This window comes from Schistocerca nitens, chromosome 6, assembly GCF_023898315.1.
Source record: "Schistocerca nitens isolate TAMUIC-IGC-003100 chromosome 6, iqSchNite1.1, whole genome shotgun sequence".
NCBI lineage: Eukaryota > Metazoa > Arthropoda > Insecta > Orthoptera > Acrididae > Schistocerca > Schistocerca nitens.
Window position 1 is genome coordinate 530,507,617 of NC_064619.1, and position 27,846 is coordinate 530,535,462.

At 41.9% G+C, this 27,846-nt stretch overlaps 1 protein-coding gene and 1 pseudogene across 1 annotated transcript in view; both read right to left on the reverse strand.

The window, feature by feature from the left end:
• LOC126262312 (alpha-tocopherol transfer protein-like) overlaps positions 1–27,846 on the reverse strand; it is a 116,146-nt gene that overhangs the window by 24,601 nt on the left and 63,699 nt on the right. The window contains exon 4 of the mRNA XM_049958863.1: positions 6,675–6,927. Coding sequence (XP_049814820.1) covers positions 6,675–6,927 — 253 coding nt within the window. The remainder of the gene's footprint in view (positions 1–6,674; positions 6,928–27,846) is intronic.
• Positions 6,305–6,422, reverse strand: LOC126263967 (5S ribosomal RNA; annotated as a pseudogene).

Here is a 27,846-nt window from a genome sequence, read left to right on the forward strand (position 1 = left end):
TTTGTGTTCCCTTGTGTATTTGTGTACTTCCTATCTTTAGTTGTTTATCTGATAAGACCTATGTTGTAGAATTTTTCTAATACCATGTTATTTACTTTGTAAAGATGTTTATACAGTATTTGTTCTGTTTTGTTTTAATGCTCATGTGGAAGTTGATATTCCAAAAGTTATTCTGATCTTTATGTATGAACTTATGTCAAAATTCCTATAACATTGATGTATATGTTTATTTCTATTCTGTTGTAAAGTCTGTACTACAAATGTTATCTGTATTGTTATGTTCTTGAATGATGTATTTTGCACCTTTGTAATTGTATTCTTATGTTATAAAATTGTAATTGACAGCAGTTCATCAAATTAAGCAACTTGTAAGTTACATTTCACTGCACACGTTTTTGTTGGTCATAGTATATGGACAATATGTGACAAGTAGGGACTGTTAGTGTTTGCACGTGTGTTAATAATTCAGCAAGGGACTGGATAACAGCATTGCTTGTTCTAAGGACAATTCCAACAACTTTGTGAGTGCACAAGTGGTGGTTATGGACTTGTTATATTATCCGCAAGACTCTTCAATGGTGATTGTGTACCTGCACAGTCACAACAGATGGCTGCTGGCCATCTCTACAAGGACTACAGTGGGTCTGCGCCTCTGGTGGCCCACCAGTACCATTATATCTCTACAAGGACTGCAGTGGGTCTGCACCTTTGATGACTCACCAATACCATTATTTCTACAAGGACTGCAGTGGGTCTGCACCTCTGGTGGCCCACCAATACCGTAATCTCTACCAGGACTACAGTGGGTCTGCTCTGTGATGACCTACCCACCAATACTCTTCAAAACTTCGACTGACTCCGCTGTGAGTTTGCTCTCTTGTGGCCCATTACCTGTCAGCATGTCGAGAGTCAGCACTGTCTTTCCGTTGGAAGGACAACGATACTTCTTCAAGACTGCATGGAAATCCACTACTTCCGTGTGCATTTTCTTTTACTGCTCAGACTTTGAGAAAAACACTGCAATGTGATGAATGATCAGGACTGTCTTTATGGACTGTGAGAAAATTTTAGCTTTTGACCAACATTGTATCAATAAGTGTGTGCATTTGATTTCTTTGTTATTGTAATTGTGAAAAAAAATTTTAACAAATATGTATTGGCCAGTGCCCAACAAAATTTGTAAAATTTTTTGTGGGGAGCATGGGGGCTATGTAAGTAGGCTGTTTAGGTTTTTTTATTGGTAACGCCACCTCAGTATGAAAATCACCGGCTGTGCCGTGTGCAGTCTGTGGCTGCTTTGCATTGTTGTAATACTCAACCATTGTAGTGTTAGGCAGCTGGCTGTGAACAGCGCGTAGCGCTGGGCAGTTGGAGGTGAGCCGCCAGCAGTGATGGATGTGGGGAGAGAGATGGCGGAGTTTTGTAATTTGTCATGATATCAAGGTAAATACATTGTTTGTTCTCTATTAATATCTTTCATTTGCTAACTATCCCTATCAGTAGTTAGTGCCTTCCATAGTTTGAATCTTTTATTTAGCTGGCAGTAGTGGCGCTTGCTGTATTGCAGTAGTGGGAGTAACCAAGATTTTTGTGAGGTAAGTGATTTCTGAAAAGTACAGGTTAATGTTAGTCAGGGCCATTCTCTTGTAGAGAATTTTGAAAGTCAGATTGCGTTGCGTTAACAAAATATTGTGTGTGGAAAGTCAGATTGCGTTGCGCTATAAATATTGTGTGTCAGGTTAAGGACAGTCGTGTATATTGTTCAAAAGGGGACGTTTCAGTAGGAGACGAAATACTGGCAGAAGTACAGCTGTGAGGAGCGGGCGTGAGTCGTGCTTCGGTAGCTCAGATGGTAGAGCACTTTCCCGCGAAAAGCAAAGGTCCCGAGTTCGAGACTCGGTCGGGCACACGGTTTTTATCAGTCAGTGTCAGTTTTTCTGTATTCAGTCACTTTTGTGCAGCCAAGTTTCGCATCCGCTTTGCGGTGAGCAGCTGTACACAGGGTGAAAAGTACTGTATACTGTATTTAAACCGACAAACTCTGGGAGGTTGTAGGGGACATTAAAACAAATATTTTTCCCTAATGTCATTTTTTCCTATGAGGCCGTATTACGCTCTTCAGTTGTTAGAGGGCGTATTACGATCTTCAGTTGTTAGAGGGCGTATTACGCTCTTCAGTTGCAGGCAACTGCTGTCCACCAGTGTAGTAGTGCATTGTCTCTGTTTGCTAATGGAGCGATACACCTGGAGTGAGTACACTGATATGCTTGGTGCGTACTACATAGCGCACCACAACGGACGAGCTGCACAGCGGGTTTATCAACAACAATATCCTAATCGCCGTATCCCACGTCAAAAAATGGCTCTCAGCACTATGGGACTTAACTTCTGAGGTCATCAGTCTCCTAGAACTTAGAACTACTTAAGCCTAACTAACCTAAGGACGTCACACACACCCTAGCCCGAGGCAGGATTCGAACCTGCGACTGTAGCGGTCGCGCGTTTCCAGACTGTAGCGTCTAGAACCGCTCGGCCACTATCCCGCATCATACGACCTTTGCTGCTGTGTACCAACGTCTGCGTGAGTCCGGGTCATTTAGCAGATTACCTGGACAGGGACGCCGTCGCACAGTAAGAACGCTGCAGTTTGAGAGAGCTGTCTTGCAGCATGTGGAGTGGGATCCTTCAATCAGCACTCGTGCAACTGCACGTAACATGGGGACGAATCAGACGAATGTAAGAACAGTCCTTCTAGAGCAATTGTTACGTCCATTTCACTTACAGCGTGTCCGCAACCTGGAACCAGTTCATTATTAACCCAGAGCACAGTATTAGAAGTGGTACCTGGGACACTGTGAAATGCATCCTACATTTCCATCCTCTGTGTTGTTTACCGATGAAGCAACTTTCGGGCGTGATAGAGTCTTCAACATGCACAATTCGCATGTTTGGAGTGAGGATAACCCACATGCCACAGTTACTATCGCTCATCAAGTGCGGTTCTTCGTTAATGTGTGGGTCGGTGTTGTTGGGGACTGTTTAACTGGGCCGCACCTGCTACCTAGGCCATTAAATGTCAGGCACTATTACAATTCTATCATCAGAGCATTGCCAGAATTTCTGGAAAACGTCCCGCTCCTTACAAGACAACGCATGTGGTTCCAACATGACGGGGCGCCGGCACATTTCAGTCGTCGTGTGCGACGATTCCTGGACCGAAGGTTCCCAGAAACGTGGATTGCCAGAGGTGGTCCTGTACCATGGCCTGCTCGATCCCCAGATATGTCCCCTCTCGACTTTTTTGTTGGTTTAATTAATTTGTCGCCAGAGAAATCTTCCTCTACCGGTTTAAATACTCCTCATAGGAAAAAATGACATTCGGGAAAAATATTTGTTTTCATGTCCCCTACAACCTCCCAGAGTTTGTCGGTTTAAATACTTTTCACCCTGTATACTCACACTCAGGCTGCCGCTCTATCCGTGTTAGTGCAGTGTCAAGACACGCAAACGCCTTACTAGCTGACGGTTTCATATCTGTTTTAGTGGCCACATCATGCTCCTGGTTATCAGATTATTCTCGCACGTTTTGAATGATTTAATCGACACCGGTATTTTGGAACCCAGGTTCTGAAGAGTCAGAGGCAAGCCACTCATCTACATCCTCTCAATTGCAGTCGGAACGTTCTGGCATTTTCAAAAGCGTCTTTGTTATATTTTCAAGCGCTATTTCGTCCTCTGCCCCTTCTCCTTCTTCGCCTTACTTTTCACTCTTCTTCTTTTCATCTTCGTCTTTCTGTGCCTCATCTTTGGTTGAAATGTCTTTCAATTTATTCCAAGCTCCTTGTAATCTGGTTGTTTTCACCAAATTCCATGTTCCCACCACAACGTAAGAGCAGTCTTTTAAATTCGAGTTATGGCGATGAGCCACCATGACTTCTTCATTTTCGCCTTCTGTCAGAAGCTTCCTCAACAATTGCCTTCAGTAATGCCTCTTCAAAGTTTCGATAACCGACTGGTCCATTGGGTGCAGCAAACTCTTCACGTTTGACGGCAGGAACAGTGTTTTGAAATGTCCGTCTTCTCTATCAAGAATGCTTTTTGTGGGCTGGTTGTGTGCGCGGTCTAGAATTAACAACACCTCACTGCCTTCTTCCCTGTGACCTTTTCGTGTTTTTTTACTTAAGGTTTGACAATTGCCACGTATCATTTTTCAAAACAAAGCAGTAGTCATCCAGGTCTTTGGTTGGTTCTTGTAATACATGGGAAGTATTTAACATATTTGAAAGCCCGGGGGTTTTTCGGTTATCCTATCAATAAAAGGGGTATTTTGAGTTTTCCCCGTAGAGTTAGCAAATTTTGGCACGGTAACATGATTTATACTAACCATAACCACAGGAGCACTAGTTTCCCTTTTAGAAGCTAACGTTGTTTCAGGTAAAGTATTCCAAATAAGGCCTCTCTCAATGCGTTGTATAAGAATTCAGGATCATAACATTATGCTTCACTTTTGAATTTTTCAGTGAACTTTTCTGCTGCTGTAGCGTCTATTGATAGTTTTTTACAACTTAAATGCAATTCGCGATTATTGTGCCTTCCTTTAAAATGCCGTAGCCAGCCATTGCTCGCTTTAAATGAAGACAAATTAATTATTTCCTCGTTTTTTGGCCATGAAAAAGGGTAACCCAATGTTCCCTGCTGCAAAAACCATGCTCTTTGTTTTCCGCTGTTTTCATCGCTAGCCACACGGAGTGGCCGCGCGGTTTGAGGCACCATGTCACGGACTGCCCGGTACCTCCCACCGGTGGTTCGAGTCCTGCCTCGGGCATGAGTGTGTGTGTTGTTCTTAGCATAAGTTAGTTTAGGTAGTGTATAAGTCTAGGGACCGATGACCTCAGCAGAATTCACATACATTTGGACATTTTCGTTCATCGCTTTTCTCGATGAACTCCCATATTTATCCTAAAGGACAGGCACAAAGTTTAATGCACATTGACCGTTTTAGGAGGATCGTCGTTAATTCTATACCAGTAAATAGCAGTGTTATTGACCATAATTAATGAAGCTATAGCCCTATTGTTAGATTTACTGAAGTATTCAAAGTAATCAAACTGATCTCGAAGATGCAGCTTCTAGTGTTGCGTTGCTGATATAAATTGCAGGTTACTCTAGCTACTGACTGCTTAAAAGCTTAAACTGTGATAATTTTAAAGAATTGTTGGTTAGAGATGATATATTGACTTCTCAGTTAGACTGTATAGTTGCAAACCTAAGTGAATGCATTTTAAAATATTCAACTGAGGCACGAGTCATTTTGGTGCCATATACTTGTATCGTTTTAAGGAAACTATTAAAACATGAAAAAGAGAATTTTTTTTCTGATTTTAAGCAACCATTAACAGTACGTAACTGAATTTGTTCGTGAAGGTGTGCTGGAAACAGTAAGTTGTGTTGACAAAGTGACAACAGTGTGCAGGCCTCAGTGCTTTTATATGTAAACACTATTTGGAAATGTGTAAATGTTTTACAAAATAGTTACAGTACAATTTAAAATGCTCCAAATATTCTGAACATTTCATACCTAGGAAAACACGCCTTTTGCAAAGATGTGAGCAACTGCGTTGGTTTTTGTAATAGTATAAACGGTGATTCAGCTGCGCCTACCGATAGGTTTAATGCAGCCTGCAACACCTTCAAAAATTATGTGTGAGATTTTCATAGTCTCATTGGCTAAGCACAAACTAGTAGTCCTACCGAAGAAAGGAACAGGACCTTTATACAGGAAATTTAACGCAGCTAAATTTTGTACCAGGGTTGCGTTTTTGCTGGAGTGCACGGATTTCGATTAATTCAAGAAAAACGCATTTGAAGATCACTTTTGCATGTTTTCCTTGAATAATTCGAAAACTACAGCCTCTAACGAAAACGTATCCCAGTAAATGTAAGTCATTAAATTTCCTATAAAAATATAATTTTCATTTTTGCTTAGGACTGTGGTTGAATGTAGTGAGTGAGAAGACAATGTGAAAATCGTGTGTGTGGTATTTGAAGGCGTTGTGTTGGGACAGCTAAATCACCCTGTATATGACGTGAACAAAATAAATCGCACACTCCGTCTTCAGGCCACGAGCGGCCTACTGGGACCATCCCACCGCCGTGTCATCCTTAGGGAGGATGCAGATAGGAGGGGCGCGGGGTCAGCACACCACTCTCCCGGTCGTTATGACGGTATTCTTGACCGAAGCCGCTACTATTCGGTCGAGTAGCTCCTCAATTGGCATCACGAGGCTGAGTGCACCCCGAAAAATGGCAACAGCGCAAGGTGTCCTGGATGGTCACCCATCCAAGAGCCGACCACGCCCGACAGCGCTTAACTGCGGTGATCTCACGGGAACCGGTGTAGCCACTGCGGCAAGACCGTTGCCAAATAAATCGCACTGCTCTTGTGTTTTCTTAACAGTTTTAGTCTCATTTCTGCATAAACAAATGTATGTGTTGCCTCCGTTAACTAGCCTCATGCATATATCGAACAGAAACTCGCTCATTTTATGAGTCGCACAAGTCTTTTGGTGTTGGCTCCTTCATAATCCGATCGCCGCTCGGCTGTGGCGTCACGGTACAGTAGTTTGGGCTCGCCTGTAGGTGCTGTTTGTTACACGGGGTTCACCGGCACTCACCTGCGTGTAGACGAGGTACTGCCTGAGCAGCACGAGGTTGAGGCGCGCCAGATGGGGCAGCGACATGCCGCTCAGGTCGAACACGAAGAGGAAGCCGGCGTTGTCCGGGTGCTCGCGCAGGGCCAGGTCCTCGCACATCCAGTAGAACTTGAGCGCGTCCGCGTGCACGAAGCGGTCCGCCGTGTCCGGCAGCAGGCGCGCGAACAGCACGATGTAGCCGTCAGGGTGCAGCACCGGCGAGGCCGCCACGTGGCTGCAACGCCAACCACATTAGCTGCCTAGCTGTTTGTCCTTCACCGAGCTCTTCTTTGCACGGTAGACGTTCAAGTCGGCAGAGTCCTAATCTGTACTACTAAACGGCTAAACCGAGCACCCTATGCAAGTTGCAGGTTGCCTATCTAACGGGTAACGGAGGCAACTAAAACTTGATTTTCAGTGTATCTTGTTGTTATTGGCCGAATTTAATAATTATTAATGCTGTCATAATCTGTTCATTAACAGGTATAATATTACGTTAAAGGTAGAACACGGTAAGTCAAATGTTAAAGTTGCAGACTTATTACTATCAACAATCAGTCTTAGGTTGCACGGTGTTACACTACTGGCCATTTTAATTGCTACACCACGAAGATGTGCTAAGTTATAGGGGACTGATGACCTCAGATGTTAAGTCCCATAGTGCTCAGAGCCATTTGAACCATTTGAATAGACGCGAAATTTAACAAACAGGAAGAAGATGCTGTGACATGCAAATGATAAGCTTTTCAGAGCATTCACACAAGGTTGGCGCCGGTGGCGACACCTACAACGTGCTGATATGAGGAAAGTTTCCAACCGATTTCTCATACACAAACAGCAGTTGACCGGCGTTGCCTGGTGAAACGTTTTTGTCATGCCTCATGCAAGGAGGAAAAATGCGTACCATCACGTTTCCGACTTTTATAAAGGTCGGATTGTAGCCTAACGCGATTACGGTTTATCGTATCGCGACAATGCTGCTCGCGTTGGTCGAGATTCAATGAGCAGAATATGGAATCGGTGGGTTCAGGAGGGTAATACGGAACGCCGTGCTGGATCCCAACGGCCTCTTATCACTAGCAGTCGAGATGACAGGCATCTTATCCGCATGGCTGTAACGGATCTTGCAGCCACGTCTCGATCCCTGACTCAACAGATGGGGACGTTTGCAAGAGAACAACCATCTGCACGAACAGCAGCATGGACTATCATCTCTGAGACTATGGCTGCGGTTATCCTTGACGCTGCTTCACAGACCGGAGCGCCTGCGTTGGTGTACTCAACGACGAACCTGGGTGCGCGAATGGCAAAACGTCACTTTTTCGGATGAATCCAGGTTCTGTTTACACCATCATGATGGTAACATCCGTGTTTGGCGACATCGCGGTGAACGCACATTGGAAGCGTGTATTCGTGATCGCCATACTGGCGTATCACCCGGCGTGATGGTATGGGGTGCCACTGCTTACGCATCTCGGTCACCTCTTGTTCGCATTGACGGCACTTTGAATAGTGAACGTTACATTTCAGATGTGTTAGATCTGTGGCTCTACCCTTCATTCGACCCCTGCGAAACCCTACATTCCAGCAGGATAAAGCACGGCCGCATGTTCCAGGTCCTGTACGGGCCATTCTGGATACAGAAAATGTTCGACTGCTGCTCTGGCCAGCACATTCACCAGATCTCTCACCAACTGAAAACGTCTGGTTAATGGTGGCCGAGGAATTCGCTCGTCACAATATGCCAGTCACTACTCTTGATGAACTGTGGTATCGTGTTGAAGCTGCATGGGCGGCTGTACCTGTACACGCCATCCAAGCTCTGTTTGACTCAATGCCCAGGCGTATCAAGGCCGTTATTACGGCCAGAGGTGGTTGTTCTGGGTACTGATTTCTCAGGATCTATGCACCCAAATTGCGAGAAAATGTAATCACATGTCAGTTCTTGTATAATATATTTGTCGAATGAATACCCGTTTATCGTCTGCATTTCTTCTTGGTGTAGCAATTTTAATGGCCAGTAGTGTATTTATTGAACGGCGGTTGGGATTAGCCGACCGGTCGTAGGCGCTGCAGTCATAGACTGTGCGGCTGGTCCCGGCAGAGGTTCGAGTCCTCTCTTGGGCATGGGTGCGTGTGTTTGTCCTTAGGATAATTTAGGTTAAGTAGTGTGTAAGCTTAGGGACTGATGACCTTAGCAGTTAAGTCCCATAGGATTTCACACACATTTGAAAATTTATTGAACGACGCGTTTTAGCCGCGAAGAGCGTCACCAGCTTATCTCGGGAGATGGCGGTCAACAATCATGTCATTAGGGTGTATATATTGTGTGGGTGCGGATCGGCGGCAGCACTTTGTTCCGGGGTCATGGTTACAGTTTACGAGCTTTGTCTTATTCTACAGTGCTATGACTGACGACCAACGTTGCACCAGATAACTTGTGATGCCCAAATCGGATGAAACGCGTGAAAGGTGGCTACACTGAGCCACAGCGCCAGAGATCGCTAGAGAGCATTGTTCGCCCGCCTCCACTGGCAGAGTGATTATTGAGATGTCGTAGTAGAGTGCTTGTCGAGGACTCGTGGTAGTCAGTTCGTGTTCAGATGTGCTAGTAGGGAGTGCTTGCTGAGATGTGATGCTGAAAGGTTCTTGTTGAGATGTGGTAATAGCGAGTCGGTGTGGAGATATATTGTAATTATGAGAGTGATTTTGGTCAATATATGAAGGTAACGAAACTTGATTTATTTTTCATTATTTCCATGTTTTAAATAATGTGTCATTACAGGTTCAGTCAACAAAGCATCTGGCTTGTGTTCTTGGATTAGAGTGTAATTGTGGTTCTCTTGAGTAATTATGGTATTTGTATTTTCTTTAATTAATTCAGTATAAATGGTATTTGAAATTCTTGTCTTTTGAAGAAGAACCGTGCCAGATGTGTACGTTGAGTCACACTCCCACACACAGAACAGTGATACTTGTGCTTTGGTTTCGTAGGTTTTATAGTTGCTGGGGACTTAATTACTTAATTAATTAATTGTGTTAATGAAAATTTCCATTTCATTCCTTGTTGTTGTTCTATGCAGTCAGATAGCGTAATAATACTAGTCAGGGCCAACCGTTACGAGACTTCGTAAACGGACAGACAGCTGCTAAAGCAAGAAATCAAAATCATTTTCATTACATTTAATTAAGCCCCCATGCACGTGGCGACCGCTGCTTCGGATCGTCCCTTGGAATTCTTCTGATTGTAGAAATAGTACACAGTAGGATTGTTGTAGTAATTGTAGTTAGTAATTGTAGTCTATATTGCATGTGTAGATTTGGTAATTAGCATTCTTCTAATGGTATTTTTCAAAATTTAATTTTTATTGCCTTGTATACGCGTTTGACGATTTAGTGCAATTATTTCAATTGTTCGTTAATCGTGTTTGAGGGAAACATTTCGAGTGAATGATTGTTGGAGATAAAGTGTCATTGTGTGCAATTTTCATATAGTGACGAGTTTTGTATATTTTGTAAATGATTACGCGATCAATGAAAAAGGCAAAAATGATGAATAGTGAGAATGACGAAATTGTTAACATGGCGAACTCGCCAACAGAGGAAAACAGTGTGATGAATAATGAAGTGGAAAACAATGTAATAAGTCGGGAAAATAGTCCGGAACCATTTCAAAATTTTTCTCAATCAGAAAATTCACAGAATATGAGATTAACGATAGAAGATTCTGAAATAGTATCGAACACAGATAGCTTTACAGCTATGACGAAGGAAACTGGTTTTGCGGGAAATGTTAGGGGCGAAAAGAATTGCGAACCGGCTACTATGGAGCAGTTGATGGGTGCAATATTAAATCTGGGATCACAAATGGGAACAATGGTAACACAGATGGGAACAATGGAAACACGAATGGAAACAATTAAAACAGAGATAGGAACACGGTTAGACTCACAAGGATCTGAATTAAAAACAGAGATGGGAACTTTACGATCTGAATTAAAAACTGATATGAAAGCAATGACAACACGGTTATGCTCACGAATAGGGACATGTTTCAAACAAAGAAATTAGAGAAGTACAACCGATTTTGAAGGCTCACAATAATAGCTTAATTTCAACAGAAATCAGACAAGAGGAACAGGACAGAGAACGGGAAGAAAAAGATCGCGTGATAGTACAGAAATTTTCAGAGTTAAATTTACAATGTGCACACGATAAGGAAGAAATATTTGAGAGAATCGCGGAATCCGTACCAAATGACAGAATAAATAACTTAACGCAACAGTGTGAACAGTTAACTACTAAATGTGACAATACTGAAACCCGAGTCGCGACACTTACGGAAGACGTAAATAAACAGAAAGAGCAATTAGATGACTTATCGGAAAGAGTTGAGGAGATTTCAGATAAATTGACAAATCTTAGTTTAAATGGGGATAGAGATTCAGATGATACAACTCCATTACCATTTGCAGAAACCGAAGAGTACCAGAACATAAATAATCATGTTGAAAATCAGGGAAAGTTTAATGAACGCGTTAAAAGGGAAGTAGAGGCATTACGAAAGCAAGTCAAACAAATCGAAGGTGAAATCGTAGGAAAAGACAGCAGAAGAAATTTAGTATCACAGATAGCAGAGGGCTTTGAAGAAGATAATTTGTTTCATTTACGGGACGCAACAAGAGAGCGCCAGGCGCGCGAACTTGACAATAATCGACATTCAAACTGGGACAGACGCGGTAGGTCTTTGTCGCCACGAGGCGGAAGCTTTGACTGTAAACACTTCTTGAGTGTTCGGAAATTTAAGATCTTTTGCAATTCTAAAAATGACATACATCCATGTGCATGGTTAGATCAATTTATGTATGCACGTCCGCCAGATTTGCCACTGAGTCACAAACTGAAATTTATGTGCAGCTATTAAAGCCCTCAGGGGATTCACTACACTAAGTGAATATGTGCCGTAGCGATCATAGGGCCCCGAGCTGTAGTGGTGCTATTTCCCTTTTAGTTTTCTGCACCGCTGCCTACTCTTTCACTATTCCTTGCATCTATAAAAACAACTCTTGTACTATCCATCTATCTAGACAGTAGGTAAAGATTAACTGGATATGACGATTTTACCCAAAAGTGACTTTAGAAATTACCGTTTGGACTTACTATATTTTCTGCAGCATTCATTCGTAATTTAAACGAAATTTTTACCTGTTTATCTTCGTGACAATATTACTTCATATGTTGACGACATTCTTATTGCTAAACGTTCCTGGAGTGAGCACAACTAAATTTTGGATTACTTATTACGTATTTTGCAAGAGTTGGCATAATAGTGAACTTAGAAAAATCTGAATTTGGTCGTTCTGAGGTGAAATTTCTCGGTCACATTATTTCTACAGAAGGTATTCTTCCCGATCCAGAGAAACTAGATGCTATTCGTAATTATGCTGTTCCTACCACAAAACGTGATGTTCGTAGTTTCCTTGGTGTCTGTAATTTTCTTAGACGCTTTGTTAGATTGGATGATTTGGCCACACCTCGTTTACACATTTCAGTTATGCACACTTTGGTCCCAGAAAATGCTTTAGTAAATTACGAGAAAATTGTTACTTCAGTAATATGGAAAAACGTATTCGACCTGTTCTTGCCAAATGCAAATTATGTCAACAGGCAACGTTAAAATTTTTTTTTGGAATGACATACTTTAGAGAAACTAACAGCTACGTAAACATGCGGAGAATGCAAGAGTACCGCGCTGTGTTTGGCGGCGGCACATACTCAAAGCAACAGTCAGTCTGCGCGCCGCACAAGGCAGTCGTTGACCGCAAACAATCACTTCCTACGTCACGCGCCTACAGCTGATCGAGCGCTCAGTGCGAATGCACTGACAGCCGTAAACAAATACACAGTTTAATTTCTCCGACTAAATTCTGTATAAAGCTATGGTGATTTCAAAAATTATGTTATTAACGTTCAGTATTTTTCAGGATACGGTTGTATAAAGTATTTAAGACCTTCAGGTAAATTCTGTGCGTGTCCGACGTTAAGACGACTTGCTTTGGAGAAAATTTTCAGGAAGAAGGTCATTTCGAAGATGAAACTAATAAACTAAAAAGGGTAACTATTAATTGAGTTTATTTTTCAGGTAACATAATTTCACTTAGGTACGTACTTTAGACGTAATTTGCTGCTCGCGATTACGTGACTCATACTTTGTGCTAATTTCATGTTCTATGAATTTACTTGTGAAGCGACGTGCTTGCGCACATTAACTGATTTTGACAGTGATTGACTAATGAACAGGGTTGTTATTTGTGTATATTAGGCATCGCTTGGCTGCTATGCTTTTTCACTGACGTCATATTTTTTTTTATTATGTGCCTGCTGTGCTTATTAATTTAAATTATAATTGTCACCTGATTAATTGTGCTGATGTGGTTAGATATGTAAGTTATACTTTGTGATTTATCTGCTTGCGCCTTCATGTTTACTTATTAGGATTACATATGAACATTTATTTGCTTATGTCGATGTGATGCTAATGACCTGTTTATTGTGTAAGGCATGTTTGCTGCTGTGCGTATGGATTGCATATTTACACATTTCTGTTTTGTTGTCATAACTACTCTTCAATCTAGTATATAGAAATGCTGATATACTGTGTACAAATATAGAGTTTAGGTTACACTGTGGTATTAATTATAGATTGTTCACTTGGCAGAGCCTCGTTGTAGGGATTGTGCTGCATCCACTTGTTGACATTCTGTTCTCTTCTGGTATATTTACTCGCTATTGCATGTTTTGCTTACGCTCAGTGCCTTATATTTTTAAGATAAGAAAATGAACTGCTATAATTCGACGAACGACATTAGTAAAAGAAAGTCATAGAAGTCACATGAGCTGAGGTTTTATGGAAGCTGTATAAATTTATGCTAATAGGAAGGAAGCTAACGACATGACATACCAAAACTAGGTTTAGACCATTGACAGTTATTACACTGCATTCTTCGTGAGCAATTGAAATAGGAAGTGACACTTGACACAAAAAAATACTCCACATGTTTGCTTCTGCTATGATTCTTGAAGTGGTGTACACACTGTGAAATATTATGATCATTCACACTCCGTAATCGTACTTACTTACTGAGAGTTATTCGAACTAAGTCTGTTAGAGGTCATGTATGCATTTATTTATTTATAATACATAATGAGTAGAAAATTTGGGTCAGATGGATTACACAGAGGTTGTGTGTGGACACTGTGTCTTCGGATTGTATGGGATGATGAATTGAAGTTGCATTAGGATTTTATGAGTACTTGTTCGAGGAGACTGACTAGAGGAAAGAGTTATTATGGAAGTGAAATGATATTGGTGCTGAGGTTATAGGTATCGACGTATTGAAGATTTCTTATTGAGGTATTACTGAGATTATGTGAAGTTGAAGAGGTATTAGTGAAGTATTGAGATTATGTGAAAGTAAAGGAGGAGCATATTGTTTTTGTGGGTTTATATGGAACAAGGAGGATGAAGATGGCAGACTAGAACACTCAAGTAGAAAGAAGATTGCCTACACACACACTTTGTTAAATCAATAAGCAGTATACATTTTTTTTTGAAGAGAGGAAGTATTTGCATATCTTGGCTCACTGACAGTTGTTCAGCAACAGTACAATTTGATTTGGCTTGGCAAACATTGGTCTTGACATGATGACTATGACGTTGACTAACTATTATTGACTGTTATACATTGCTGCCACTACTACTTGGTACACATGATGAACATCAAATCTTGGACAGAGTTACATTTACACAGTTAACACTATTCAATTACACAGTAGCACTTAATGAGGATGAAAGATGAGTGGATGTGTTTTGTGTGTTTTCCTTTCCTAATCCTACCCACCTATCTCCTAAATATTATTTTATTTGTTGGTAGTGGCTTGCACTGACACCCATAAATATTATAGGTTACTGTAATAGTTAATGTGACAATTAACTGATATCATTTGTGTGTTTATTATGATTTGTATGTTTAGTGTAAGAGCATTGATTATATTTTGTTAAAGAAATTGTATGTGCATTCAAACTATTGTTCATGACTGAACTGTCTCAGTAGTTATGGTGAATAGTATGGACTGTTACTTGCACTTTTTCTACATGATTGGTGCCACAAGGACATGTTTAATTTCTGCTGATGAACTGTGTGATCAGTGATTGTAAAAAAATTATGGACTGTTACTTGTACCTTTTCTACAATATTGGTGCCACTAGGACATGTTTAATTTCTGCTTATAAACTCTGAAGAACAGTGTGGTCAGTGACAGTGTATTTTATGGAACTGATTCTGCTGAGAAATTTGACTTGTTGCTGTGTGTACCTGCTCAGCTTTGCTGGTGCCACTCATGGACTGCTTCTACTGAAATGGTGTTACTTGTTGGTGTCTGCACCTACTCAACATTGCGGGTGCCACTGATGGACTGCTTCTACTGAAAAGATGTCACCTGTTGATGTCTGCACCTGCTCAACATTGCTGGGTGCCACTGATGGATTGCTTCTACTGAAATGAAGTCACCTGTTGCTGTGTGCACCTACTCAACATTGCTGGGTGCCACTAATGGACTGCTTCTACTGAAATGGTGTTACTTGTTGGTGTCTGCACCTACTCAACATTGCTGGGTGCCACTGATGGACTGCTTCTAATGAAAAGATGTCACCTGTTGATGTCTGCACCTACTCAACATTGCTGGGTGCCGCTGATGGATTGCTTCTACTGAAATGAAGTCACCTGTTGCTGTGTGCACCTGATCAACATTGTGGGTGCCACTGATGGACTGCTTCTATTGAAAAAATGTTACTTATTGGTTTTTGCACCTGTTGACCATTGCTGGGTGCTATTGCTGGAACTGTCAACTGCTTATTCAGGGGCTATGGATAGCGTTTATGTGAATATTTGTATAAACTGATTTTTTTGTGTATTACTGTTTGTGGAAAGTTATGAGACTCTTACCTGCACATATTCGTCATTGCTGACGCTATTGATTGAACTGTTTAACCACATAATACTTGTGTAAACTATTATGTAAAGTCACATGCATGAAAGAATTTGTATTGCTTACTGTATTCTATATAATAGGTTATTGAAAGGTCAGTGCAAAGCCAAAATTTTATCTAGTTATATGGTATTTACGTATTAATATTATCTTTTATTTTTGTCTGTATTTTTTTGACGAATTTGGTGGTATTTTCACCACCAATGCTGGCAAAAATACCATCAAATTCTAGCCGTGGAGGAAGGGCATATGAAAGGTGGCTACACTGAGCCACAGCGCCAGAGATCGCTAGAGAGCATTGTTCGCCCGCCTCCACTGGCAGAGTGATTATTGAGATGTCGTAGTAGAGTGCTTGTCGAGGACTCGTGGTAGTCAGTTCGTGTTCAGATGTGCTAGTAGGGAGTGCTTGCTGAGATGTGATGCTGAAAGGTTCTTGTTGAGATGTGGTAATAGCGAGTCGGTGTGGAGATATATTGTAATTATGAGAGTGATTTTGGTCAATATATGAAGGTAACGAAACTTGATTTATTTTTCATTATTTCCATGTTTTAAATAATGTGTCATTACAGGTTCAGTCAACAAAGCATCTGGCTTGTGTTCTTGGATTAGAGTGTAATTGTGGTTCTCTTGAGTAATTATGGTATTTGTATTTTCTTTAATTAATTCAGTATAAATGGTATTTGAAATTCTTGTCTTTTGAAGAAGAACCGTGCCAGATGTGTACGTTGAGTCACACTCCCACACACAGAACAGTGATACTTGTGCTTTGGTTTCGTAGGTTTTATAGTTGCTGGGGACTTAATTACTTAATTAATTAATTGTGTTAATGAAAATTTCCATTTCATTCCTTGTTGTTGTTCTATGCAGTCAGATAGCGTAATAATACTAGTCAGGGCCAACCGTTACGAGACTTCGTAAACGGACAGACAGCTGCTAAAGCAAGAAACTAAAATTATTTTCATTACATTTAATTAAGCCCCCATGCACGCGTCGTTCTTGAATCAGCAAAGAACACTGTTCGACCGAGGACTGGCTTTTAATATTAATCAAAATACAAGGTTGCTGTGGCGCCTTGCCACAATGGATTGAAATAAATGTTAGAAACTATGAATATGTCTTCAGGTAGGGTACCTCACCGCATAGAAATTACTCTGACTATATTCTTCCAGCATCTGAAAATGAGGGCTCCTAGCGACTAACCAGCAAACTTAACAGATAATATGTTGAACACTGCTGCGTTTCAGCAATGGCTAGAGATCAGTAAATGAATCTAACACAGCCAACCAGTTGCAACAAAAGGTTGTTTTACTCTCGTTACCGCGTGTTTTACTCTATCAATGACTGATGCACTCATCTCTTTCATTGTCACGTACGTGTTCATGCATTGCGTTTTTTACTGTTCATACATGTACCTGTGGTCTTACAAGAGCTTTAATGTAAGTTAGCTTATTACTTGATAATAGCGTCCTCTGACACTCTGTATTTCCCACTGTTCTCTCACTGCCCTCCCACGCCCTGAATGCATTTTCACTTATTAGCCATTTATCCAGCAGCGTACTTTGATCTCTGCACACGCATCACCTGCCTTGTTTTCCTGGTGCCCACATTGTCCATTCCTTGTCAGATGGTGTCCTGCTCATAACATCACCTGGCACTTTATTTCATTGGTTTTATTTCTGGATTTTAATTATTCTTATGTGACAAGCCCTCATCATAGTGGCCAGAACATTTAATAATGTATACAATGATCTGCAAAAAAATGGTTCAAATGGCTCTGAGCACTACGGGACTCAACTGCTGTGGTCATAAGTCCCCTAGAACTTAGAACTACTTAAACCTAACTAACCTAAGGACAGCACATAACACCCAGCCATCACGAGGCAGAGAAAGTCCCTGACCCCGCCGGGAATCGAACCCGGGAACCCGGGTGTGGGAAGCGAGAACTCTACCGCACGACCACGAGATGCGGGCACAATGATCTGCACTGACAGTTTATTTTCATTAGACAAATGTCAGATGGCACTAGTGGGACAACTTTTATACGGCCCCACTCTGCATTGTTGCCAAATTTATTGAAGACAGCGGTGTCAGATGTGCAACATCACAATGACACTATAGTGGGATGTTCAAATTTTGGCGGGAAAATGTTTCAACTGGGCTGCCTTCACTAACCTAACCCCTCCCCTCCCCCTCGGCTCCCCTCCCCTTCCCCTCCCCAAGAAAATGGTGGGAAGGTCAAAGTTTGGCAGGGAAAAATGTCACTTGGGATACCTCCACTAACCTAAGAAAATGGCGAGAAAGAAGGTCACTTGGGCTACCCCCACTTACCTAAGTCATTCGACCACCACCGCTTCCTTGGAACTGGTGGGAGAAGGGCTCAGCCTGTGCTTGGCTGCTGGATATGACAGACATAAGTCTTTATTTTGCTGGCAGTCTTTATTTAAACAATTTGAGTTGTCACAGGCAGTAGCTCCATACAGGGTGTTCACCATGAGGTCAGAACTGACCTAGTACACAATACTGTCACAGGAGGGCGCTGTGGTCGTGTGGCAGTTCGGGAAAAATGGCGGGAAAGGACTGAGTCTGTGTCCAGCTCCTGGGGAGGGGAAGGAGTGCACTTTCTTTATTTTGAAACAATTTGTTGAGGGATGTATTTCACATAGTATATTTATGAGACTGATACACCACTCGCTCTGACCTGCTTGAGGTCACACCACGTAGCATGTAGACCTGCAGACTACTCGTAAATCACCGAAATAATGCAGTAAACTGATACGCAGACACGCAAACAACTCCTAAATTGTAAAAATAATGTGAGATATGGTTTCTCAGGATGGGGCAGGATAAGGTTACAATTGTGGATGGGGCCGTAATCAGTTACTTTCGGATGCACAACAACTACGTAATCTTTACTTAAAATAATTAAAATTTTAGAACAATCACCAAAAAAACCACAATTGACTCTATGACAGCTGAAGTCCTTATCACGCAATAAAAATTTCACAATTTTAGGGCCGAAGGCCACCAACAATAATCTCAAACAATAAACGGCTGAAGGACTGAATTAGAAGTCAGAAGAACAATTGAAAATAGCATTTCCAAAATAAATCCCTTGCTTTTAAAACAAGTTTGCTTAAAAAAAACTTACTATAACATGGCTGAAAGCTTTATCACTAAAGAAGTGAAATTATTGCTCAGCTGAAGGCTACACCGACCATAATTAGATAATTACAAATATCCTTACAACAAACATCACAATCTAAGGAATCAGGACAAGCGGTACTCAGAAATTGTTCCAAGGGTCGACCTGGGAAGGTAACTCAAACATAAGGTATGGTGAGACAGGCAGCCAAGAGTTGTACCACCTAACAGGATGTCAACTCAGACTAGGGGCAGCTTAAGCGCCGACCGACCGACTAACCAATCTTCCTAATGTCCGATCACCGGTACAAGGATGGAATATTATTAGGCAAGGACGAAGAGACAGACAGCACTACATCTTCAGAAAACACCCAAGGCCGAAGGTAGACCTCCCCAAAAAAAATATGCACAGTATAACACAAGAGGGCCGGCCGCGATGGTCTAGCGGTTCTAGGCGCGCAGTCCGGAACCGCGCGACTGCTACGGTCGCAGGTTCGAATCCTGCCTCGGGCATGGATGTGTGTGATGTCCTTAGGTTAGTTAGGTTTAAGTAGTTCTAAGTTCTAGGGGACTGATGACCACAGATGTTAAGTCCCATAGTTCTCAGAGCCATTTGAACCATGTTTTGAACACAAGAGGCTGTCAAACTACATACCGTGTGGGACAACATCAACACAACGAGGAAAGGTACACTGACGGAAAAGTATGCTAACCTCCAGGTCAGGCAACTCGGGCGTTAGCGGTCACAAGGCCGAAAACACCACTGGTTGCACTTCACTAATAAGAATAATACTAAATTCAATGATGAATAACATATAGAGAAAGCCTGCAATATTTCACTGCCTCGAAACACTTCACTCATTGCTGCCAGGCTCAGCAGCGCTGGAAGAAACAGCCCGCCGACCAAAGGTGAGATCTCAGAATAGGCGAGGTTGCATTAGTAGTTAACTCTTCACTCAACTTAAACGTCCAGGTTTCGGTGTGCAACGAAGTTGTCGCTCTCGCAGCTACCCCTCATCGATCCAGCAGTGGCAGCACGCCATCAGCGGCCCCGGCTTGCCCTTGTGTGACACGGACCTGCTCACTGCTGCGAACCCAACCGACGTGATGTCCGTTCGCCACTAACCACCCCACACAACACGACCCGGAAATACTAGCGGTCGCTCCAAAGATAGTACCACAGGACTCGTATCGATAAGTGCTGCAGCTGCCACTCACGGGCAGTCAGCTAGCAACTGTAGTGGCGCCAGACAACACACTAAGAAAATAAGACACCAATATCGCTATTACAATATGCCAAGCTATGAACGGCATCAATGCGAGCTGCACATGGCTCATAATGCATGTAAAAGGGTCTGCAAACACTCTCACTAATTGTAAAATGTCGAAATGACGCATTGCACAGACTACAGACCAGTTCACCGAAATAATGCAGAACACTGATGTAAATTGTCAAAAAATAATGCATATTAGCGCTCTGCAAACACGCTCACTAACTGTAAACTTTCGAAATAATGCATTACACAGCCCACAGACCTGAAAACTACTGGTAAATTACCGAAATAATGAAGCACACTGATGTACAGACAACTCGTAAATTGTCAAAATAATGCACGTAAAAGGCTCTGCAAATACGCTTGCTAACTGTCAACTGTTGAAATTATGCATTGCAAAGCCTGCATACCTGTTCATAAAAAAATCCAACAGACACGAAAACAGCTCATAAATTGGCAAGAAATAATGCATGTGTAATGCTATGCAAACACACTCAGAACGGTTAAACAGCCGAAAATAATGCAATGCACAGACACTCATTGCAGGTAAAATACTATTGTGAACTATCGGCGACCATCACGTATCAGCAAACTGCTTCCTACAGAGGCTTCAACACACACACACACACACACACACACACACACACACACATGAACACACACACACGCCAGCCAAATGTGGGCCAGCGCTGGCGAGATGAACGCCGGGGAGCGAGCCATTGCTCTGATGCTGCTGCCGCCAGCAGCCAGCAGCCAGCATGTGAAACCTATGCCTATTTTTGGGTATACAGTTAGAATTCTTGAGGTGTTATACTGATGTCTCATGTCTATGTAAATAAGAGTAAAGTCACCCTCTGGACATGCTATAGAAATCTGTTGCAATGCTTCCCAGAATAATAGAGAGTGCATTCTCCCCAGTGAACCTAACAGGACAGTCTGTCCTACACGCGAGACATGTCTAACTGTGTGTACGTGTATACCAGCCCAGCATAGCTGACGCATCGCCGTGAAATGTTCGTACTGCGGCTTACCATTGCAGGTGCAGCTAAAAGGTTCTCAATGCTAAACTGATGTCACGTGGCTGTGTAAATAAGAACAAAGTCTACCTCTCATAAATAGTAAAGTGCTGCAGAAATATTTAATGGTCGCTATTGTTGGGGCTTTCGTCATGTCTCGTGGAGGGCCACCAGAGCCACATGGATACACACAGACATACAGAAAACAGAGCAAGCGCCCTGCAAATGTAGAATATGTGGGTGGAGGGGACTGGACGCTATCGAGTACAGTGTAATACTATGCCACCTGATCAGAAAAATAGTGCTTTTGTGCTGCTAGGTGTTGGCAGCTGTACTACATTTACAAGCAATTTTAGAAGACGGAACAAGACGTATTGTCATGAGTGCATGGACAGAAGTGACATAAAATCGATAAAGTTACGAAAAATGATGGAAAATAAGTATACATTGAGGGAAAATACAGCGAAAGCGGTTCTAGGCGCTTCAGTGCGGAACCGCGCGACTGCTACGGTCGCAGGTTCGAATCCTGCCTCGGGCATGGGTGTGTGTGATGTCCTTAGGTTAGTTAGGTTTAAGTAGTTCTAAGTTCTAGGGGACTGATGACCTCAGATGTTAAGTCCCATAGTGCTCAGAGCCATTTGAACCATTTGAACAACGAAAGGTGGGGAAAATGAGGATGTACTTGCGTGTCTTGTGGTTGGTGCTGAAGAATTCTTGTACTTGGGGGCTACTGTATGTCTATTGAGTTAATAGTGATACACATGAGTTAACTGCTGTTTTTGATGCTTCCCTGGAAAAACAGAACGATCTGCCTCTAAACTTACTTGCATCTGCGTTAAAGAATGACAGAGAGTGGATGGAATGGTTGGTTGAGGTGGAGTTGTAACGAGGTATGATTTAATGGTAGACTGATTATGCATTCTATAGAGAGAGACAGAGATGTTGCTGCAGGTCATTTGACCCTTTTTCCCGATGTTCTGTCAGGATGCATAAGTTGTGTGACAGAGCCTGCATTCGACTCGTATACACATGCGTGTGCTGTGTGCGTCTTAGAGCACTGTCTACTTGCGATCGTTAACAGCAAACCTCTCGGTCATCAGAAGACTTCCATCTCATGTGTGATGAAATGTGACCATCGTGTTTCGACACATTGCTCTAAACGAACGAAGATTTATTTGATGTACTCCGTTCCCCTGTCGGATCTTGGGCATAAAATCAAGACTTCAGTTTCATAACTAAGATGATTCTAAGTTAGTGACAGATGTTTATGAGGCATTGTAATCCCTGTGTATATGTTTGCTAGACTGATGTCTTGTTTACAGAGTTAGTGGTGGCATGACATGTAATTTCACATGTCAAACGGCGCTGCTATGTGTTATCTGTTTCCTTCTAAGAGGTATTCTCCATTACTAACGATCATTTTATATAGGTCTGATGCAGACATAGTTTAATTTCTGAACCGTGATCAGGTGTGAAAAGTGGACAATATACATCTATGGAAAGCTATATTGTGCTTGTATCGTGCAGAACTGATGTTTTAAGGAAGTATTTTTTTCATTTTATAGTTTCTTACTATAGTTTATCATAAAGAAACCTGTAAGAAGGATGTGTCATGTTCTGGAAATATATTTCTTAGACTGGGATATTAACAGCACTTTATTCCACATGACTGGTAGATTGGAAACTGAAGCGATCTAACATTATAGCCTGTTTTAAGTGCAGAACCGTGTAGCCTTACGAGTGCATGTTTTATGTTCTCTCTTACTAATACCTTCCTGGTACTGATCCCAGACACTAGAACAATACTTTACAGTTGATAGCGTGGTTGATTTACATAAAAATACTTCGAACTCCTTCTGTCTGAGGCTCCATGATACACAAAAATCACCCGTTTTTTGTTCTTATTAACCTTCTGCTATTACATCACATTTTCAAATCTACTACTGCTGCTAACCTCCTTAACATGTGTGCATCTGTAGAAATCTTGTGCACTTGGGTGGGTGCAGCAAGCTCCATTCATTCACGAGACGTGGAATGTAGCGGTACCTCTGGTCAGCTGCAGATTAAGTCGGTAACGGTGCTGTAGGGCGGATTGGTCAAAGACAGTGTGTGTGTGGGGGTGGGGGGTCCTGCATCTGCATAGAGCAAGATTATAAATTATGCTCTATGTCCAAGGTGTTAGAAATATTTAGAGCACTGTCTGGTATACTTTGGTGATGTGCTGTGAGCGTTTTGATGGAGGGGCAACAGCTTCTGGGGATTGCTAGCACCAGAACAGTGATCACATACACGACTGCAATGTGAGGAATCAATCGATATGGAACACAGAGTCATCAGCTATCCCGTCACTGTGACAGATGAGTTTAAATGTCAATCACCTTTGGTCAGCAATGACTCGTGCCATGGCGTTCATCTCATGGGCGCTAGCCCACATCCAGCTGGCGTCGGCATGTGTGCATGTTGAAGTCTCTGTAGGAAGCAGTTCGCTGATATGTTGCAGTCGACAATAGTTCGAAAGTGTATTTTACGTGTGATGAGTGTTTGTGCACTGCATTGTTTTCGGCTGTTTAAGTGCTGTGAGCGTGTTTGCACAGCATTACACATGCATTATTTCTTGGCAATTTATGAGCTGTTTCCGTGTCTTTTGCATTATTTTGTGAACAGGTGTGCAGGCTGTGCAATGCATAATTTCGACAGTTGACGGTTAGCAAGCGTGTTTGCAGAGCATTTTACATGCATTATTTTGACAATTTACGAGTTTTTTGCTTGTCTGTTCATCAGTGTACTGCATTATTTCGGCAATTTAAGAGTAGTTTGCAGGTCTGTAGGCTGTGTAATACAGTATTTCGAAAGTTTACAGTTAGTGAGTGTGTTCACAGAGCGTTAAACATGCATTAATTTTTGACAATTTACATCAATATTCTGCATTATTTCGGTGAACAGGTCTGTGGGCTGTGAAATGCATTATTTCGACAGTTTAAAATTAGTTAGCATGTTTGTAGACCCTTTTACATGCAGTATTTTGACAATTTAGGAGTTGTTCGCGGGTCTGCACATTAGTGTACCCCATTATTTCGGTGATTTACGAGTAGTTTGCAGATCTGTAGGCTATCTAGTGTGACCCCAAGCATGTCAGGTCGAGTGTGTTGTATGAGTCTCATAAATATACTTTGTGAAATCCGCCACTAAATAAATTGCTTCAAAATAAATAAAGTACACTCCTTCCCCTCCCCAGCGGCTGGACACAGATTGAGTCTTTTTCCTGGCATTTTTCCCCAGACCGCCATGGGATGACAGCTCCCTCTCGTGGCAGTTCTGTGTACTACGTCAGTTGGACTCTGGACCTCATGGTGAACACAGAGGATGGAGCTACTGCCTATGACAACTCAGCCTGTTTAAATAAACACTGCATGCAAAGTATAGTACACTCCTTCCTCTCTCCAGCAGCCCATCACAGGCTGGGTCCTTTTCCCGTCAATTCCAAGGAAGAGAAGGCGGTCGGATGACCTAGGTTAGTGGAGGTATCCCAAGTGACCTTTTTTCCCGCCATTTACTTAGGTTAGTAGACGTAGCCCAAATGCTCTTTTTTCCCCGCCAAAATTTGAACCTCTTGCCAGTTTCATAGGTGGGGACGGAGGAGGGGAGGCGGTTAGTTTAGAGGAGGCAACCGAATTGACCTATTTTTCCACCAAAATTTGAACTTCCCGCCATGATGACATTGTGATGTGCCACATCTAATGACAACATCTTGGATCCGCCATCTTGAATAAATTTGGTAACAATGCAGAGTGGGGATGTACGAAGGTTGTCCCACTACTGATGGCATCATTATTTAATGTTTTTCCATAGATTTGGTCTTTTGGTTATGTTTTATGACGTATCAGATATTCCCACCTCTTTGCGGGTATCTAGTCGCTGTATGACATAATTTTGACATATATGTTTCCGGGTTTGGAGTTATTGCTGTTACATTGTCCTCAGGTTACATGTATTTCTGAAGAAGAAGTCACAGTTTGAATAAAACTACCTTCTGTTGCAACTGGTCGGCTGCTTTGGTTTCTTGTACTTAACACACAATTTCAAACCTTTACGAAACCTTTCCTGGCTTCACCCCCCCCCCCCCCCTCTCCTCCAATCCTCCCGCCACACAGACACAGACACACAGTCTCACACACACACACACACACACACACACACACACATACACACACACACATTCACGCACACACCTGTGCACACACAACACACACAAAATAATGAAGGGAAAAACACAAGTTTATCATCTACTACATTTTCATGCAGTAAAACGTTAACGTCAGGCATGACACATGACAGTTTAATTTATTACTTATTCACTGCTAACTGTATTTTTAACACATTTAATGCAGACAGTATCCACACATAAACCTGCGTAAACGAATGACACTTTCCGCAACATCTCTCTAAAACAATATTCATGAAACTGTAGTTAAGACACCGGCTATGAACAGAAGTGTCAGTACCTTCATAGACCTCTAGCGGAGAAACGATGCATACATGATATGACGTCACATAAACAAATGTTTCTATTCTTATCGCCATATGAATTTGTGTGGTACACTGTAATGGCGCGTTGAGACTAATGAACTTTTGCATTAACTATCTCTTATATCTGAGACACAGACAACCACATAGGCTCAATGCACAGAAGCAATGTTTCGCGAAAAATAGATGTTTGTGAAAATAAAATTTATTGACAAAGCACTAGTCTCATAGGTCGAAACTGTTTTTTAACTGTGTTTCAAGATCCTATACTTCCAATGAAAAAATTATGTACACATCTTGTTATAAAATATTAATGAATATTTAAGATTATATTCATTATTAGGCTCAGCTGACAAAGTTTCCATCTGCAGGCTAGTGACGATAATATATGTTGACTGTTGTAAAGTGTATAATAAAGTGATATTAGAATCAGAACATTGTCCACGAGGAATGTTCTAAAAATTACTAATAAACAAGCCATACTAAAAGCAGCACACATATAATTCTGACCTGTTTCCACTCTTCGTGGTCCTCGTCATCGTCTCCGTCTACATGGATACTCTGAAATTCACATTTAAGTTCCTGGCAGCGGGTGCATTGAGACACGTTCAAAATAATTCTCTATTATTCCAGTCTCGAACAGCCCACGGAAAAAACGAACACCTATATATTTCCGTGTGAGCCTTGATTTCCCTTATTTTAATATGTTGGGCATTTCTCCCTATGTGGGTCCCCGCATTCGGAGGAGAAAGTTCATGATTGAAATTCCGTGAGAATATTCCGCCTCAACGAAAAACGTCTTTGTTTTAATGATGTCCACCCCAAATACTGTATCATGTCAGTGACTCTCTCCCCATTTCTCGATAATACAAAACCTGCTACTCTTCTTTGAACTTTCTCGATGTACTCCGTTAATACTGTGTGATAAGGATCCCACACCACGCAACAGTACTCCAAAAGACTGACAAGCGTAGTGTAGGGAGTCTCTTTAGTAGATCTGTTGCAACTTCGTACTCTGCCAATTAATTGTAGTCTTTGGTTTGCCATTCCCCATAACGTTTTCTATATGTTCTTTTCAATTTAATTTGTTCGTAATTGTAATTCCGAAGTACAGGGTGTACATATAAGTCCGCGAACACTTTCAATTATTTATTACACAAGAACCAAACGTTGTACAGATATCATACATACGTCATTTTGAAGAGAAACCCTGAAAGTTTTTTTTCGTGTACACCACCACAGCGTAGTTTGGTAATTTGCCGATAGTCGGCGCTAATCGCCAACATGGCGAGTTCAGGTGCGGAGTGAGCTGTTTCATGAAATAGCCTCCCCGATCACCCGATCTCACTCCGTGTGACTTTTTTCTGTGGGACACATTAAAGATCTGGTGTATGTACCACCTCTACCATGTGATGTAGCAGAGCTCCGGGAGTGAATACGGGAACGGACTGACACAGTCGACAATGCAATGTGGGACGGGTTTCGGTATCGTATTAACGTCTGCCGGGTCACTCATCGTTCGCATATCGAACGTTTGTAAAAAAGACTTTCAGAGTTTCTCTCTAAAATGCAATATGTGTGACATCTGTACAGTGTTTAGTTCTTGTACAATAAATAATTGAAAGTGTTTCCGAACTTTATGTACACCCGGTATTTAGTTGAATTTTCGGCCTTTAGATTTGACTGATTTATCGTGTAACCGAAGTTTAACGGATTCCTTTTTCCACTCATTTGGGTGACCTCACGCTTTTTATTATTTAGGATCAAGTACCAATTTTCACACCACACAGATATCTTTTCTAAATCGTTTTGCAATTTGTTTTGATGTGTGATAATTGTACTTGACGATGAACGACAGCATCATCTGCAAACAACCTAAGACGGCTGCTCAGATTGTCTCCCAAGTCGTTTGTATACAAACAGATAAAGAGTAGCAGAGAGCCTATAACACTGTCTTGGGGAACGCCAGAAATGCCTTCTGTTTTACTCGATGACCCTCCGTCAACTACTACGAACTGTGACCTCTCTGACCGAAATCACAAACCCAACACACAACTGAGACGATATTCCATAGGTACGCTATTTGATTACAAGCCGCTTTTGAGGTACAGTGCCAAAAGTATCTTGGAAATGTAGAAATACGGAATGAAT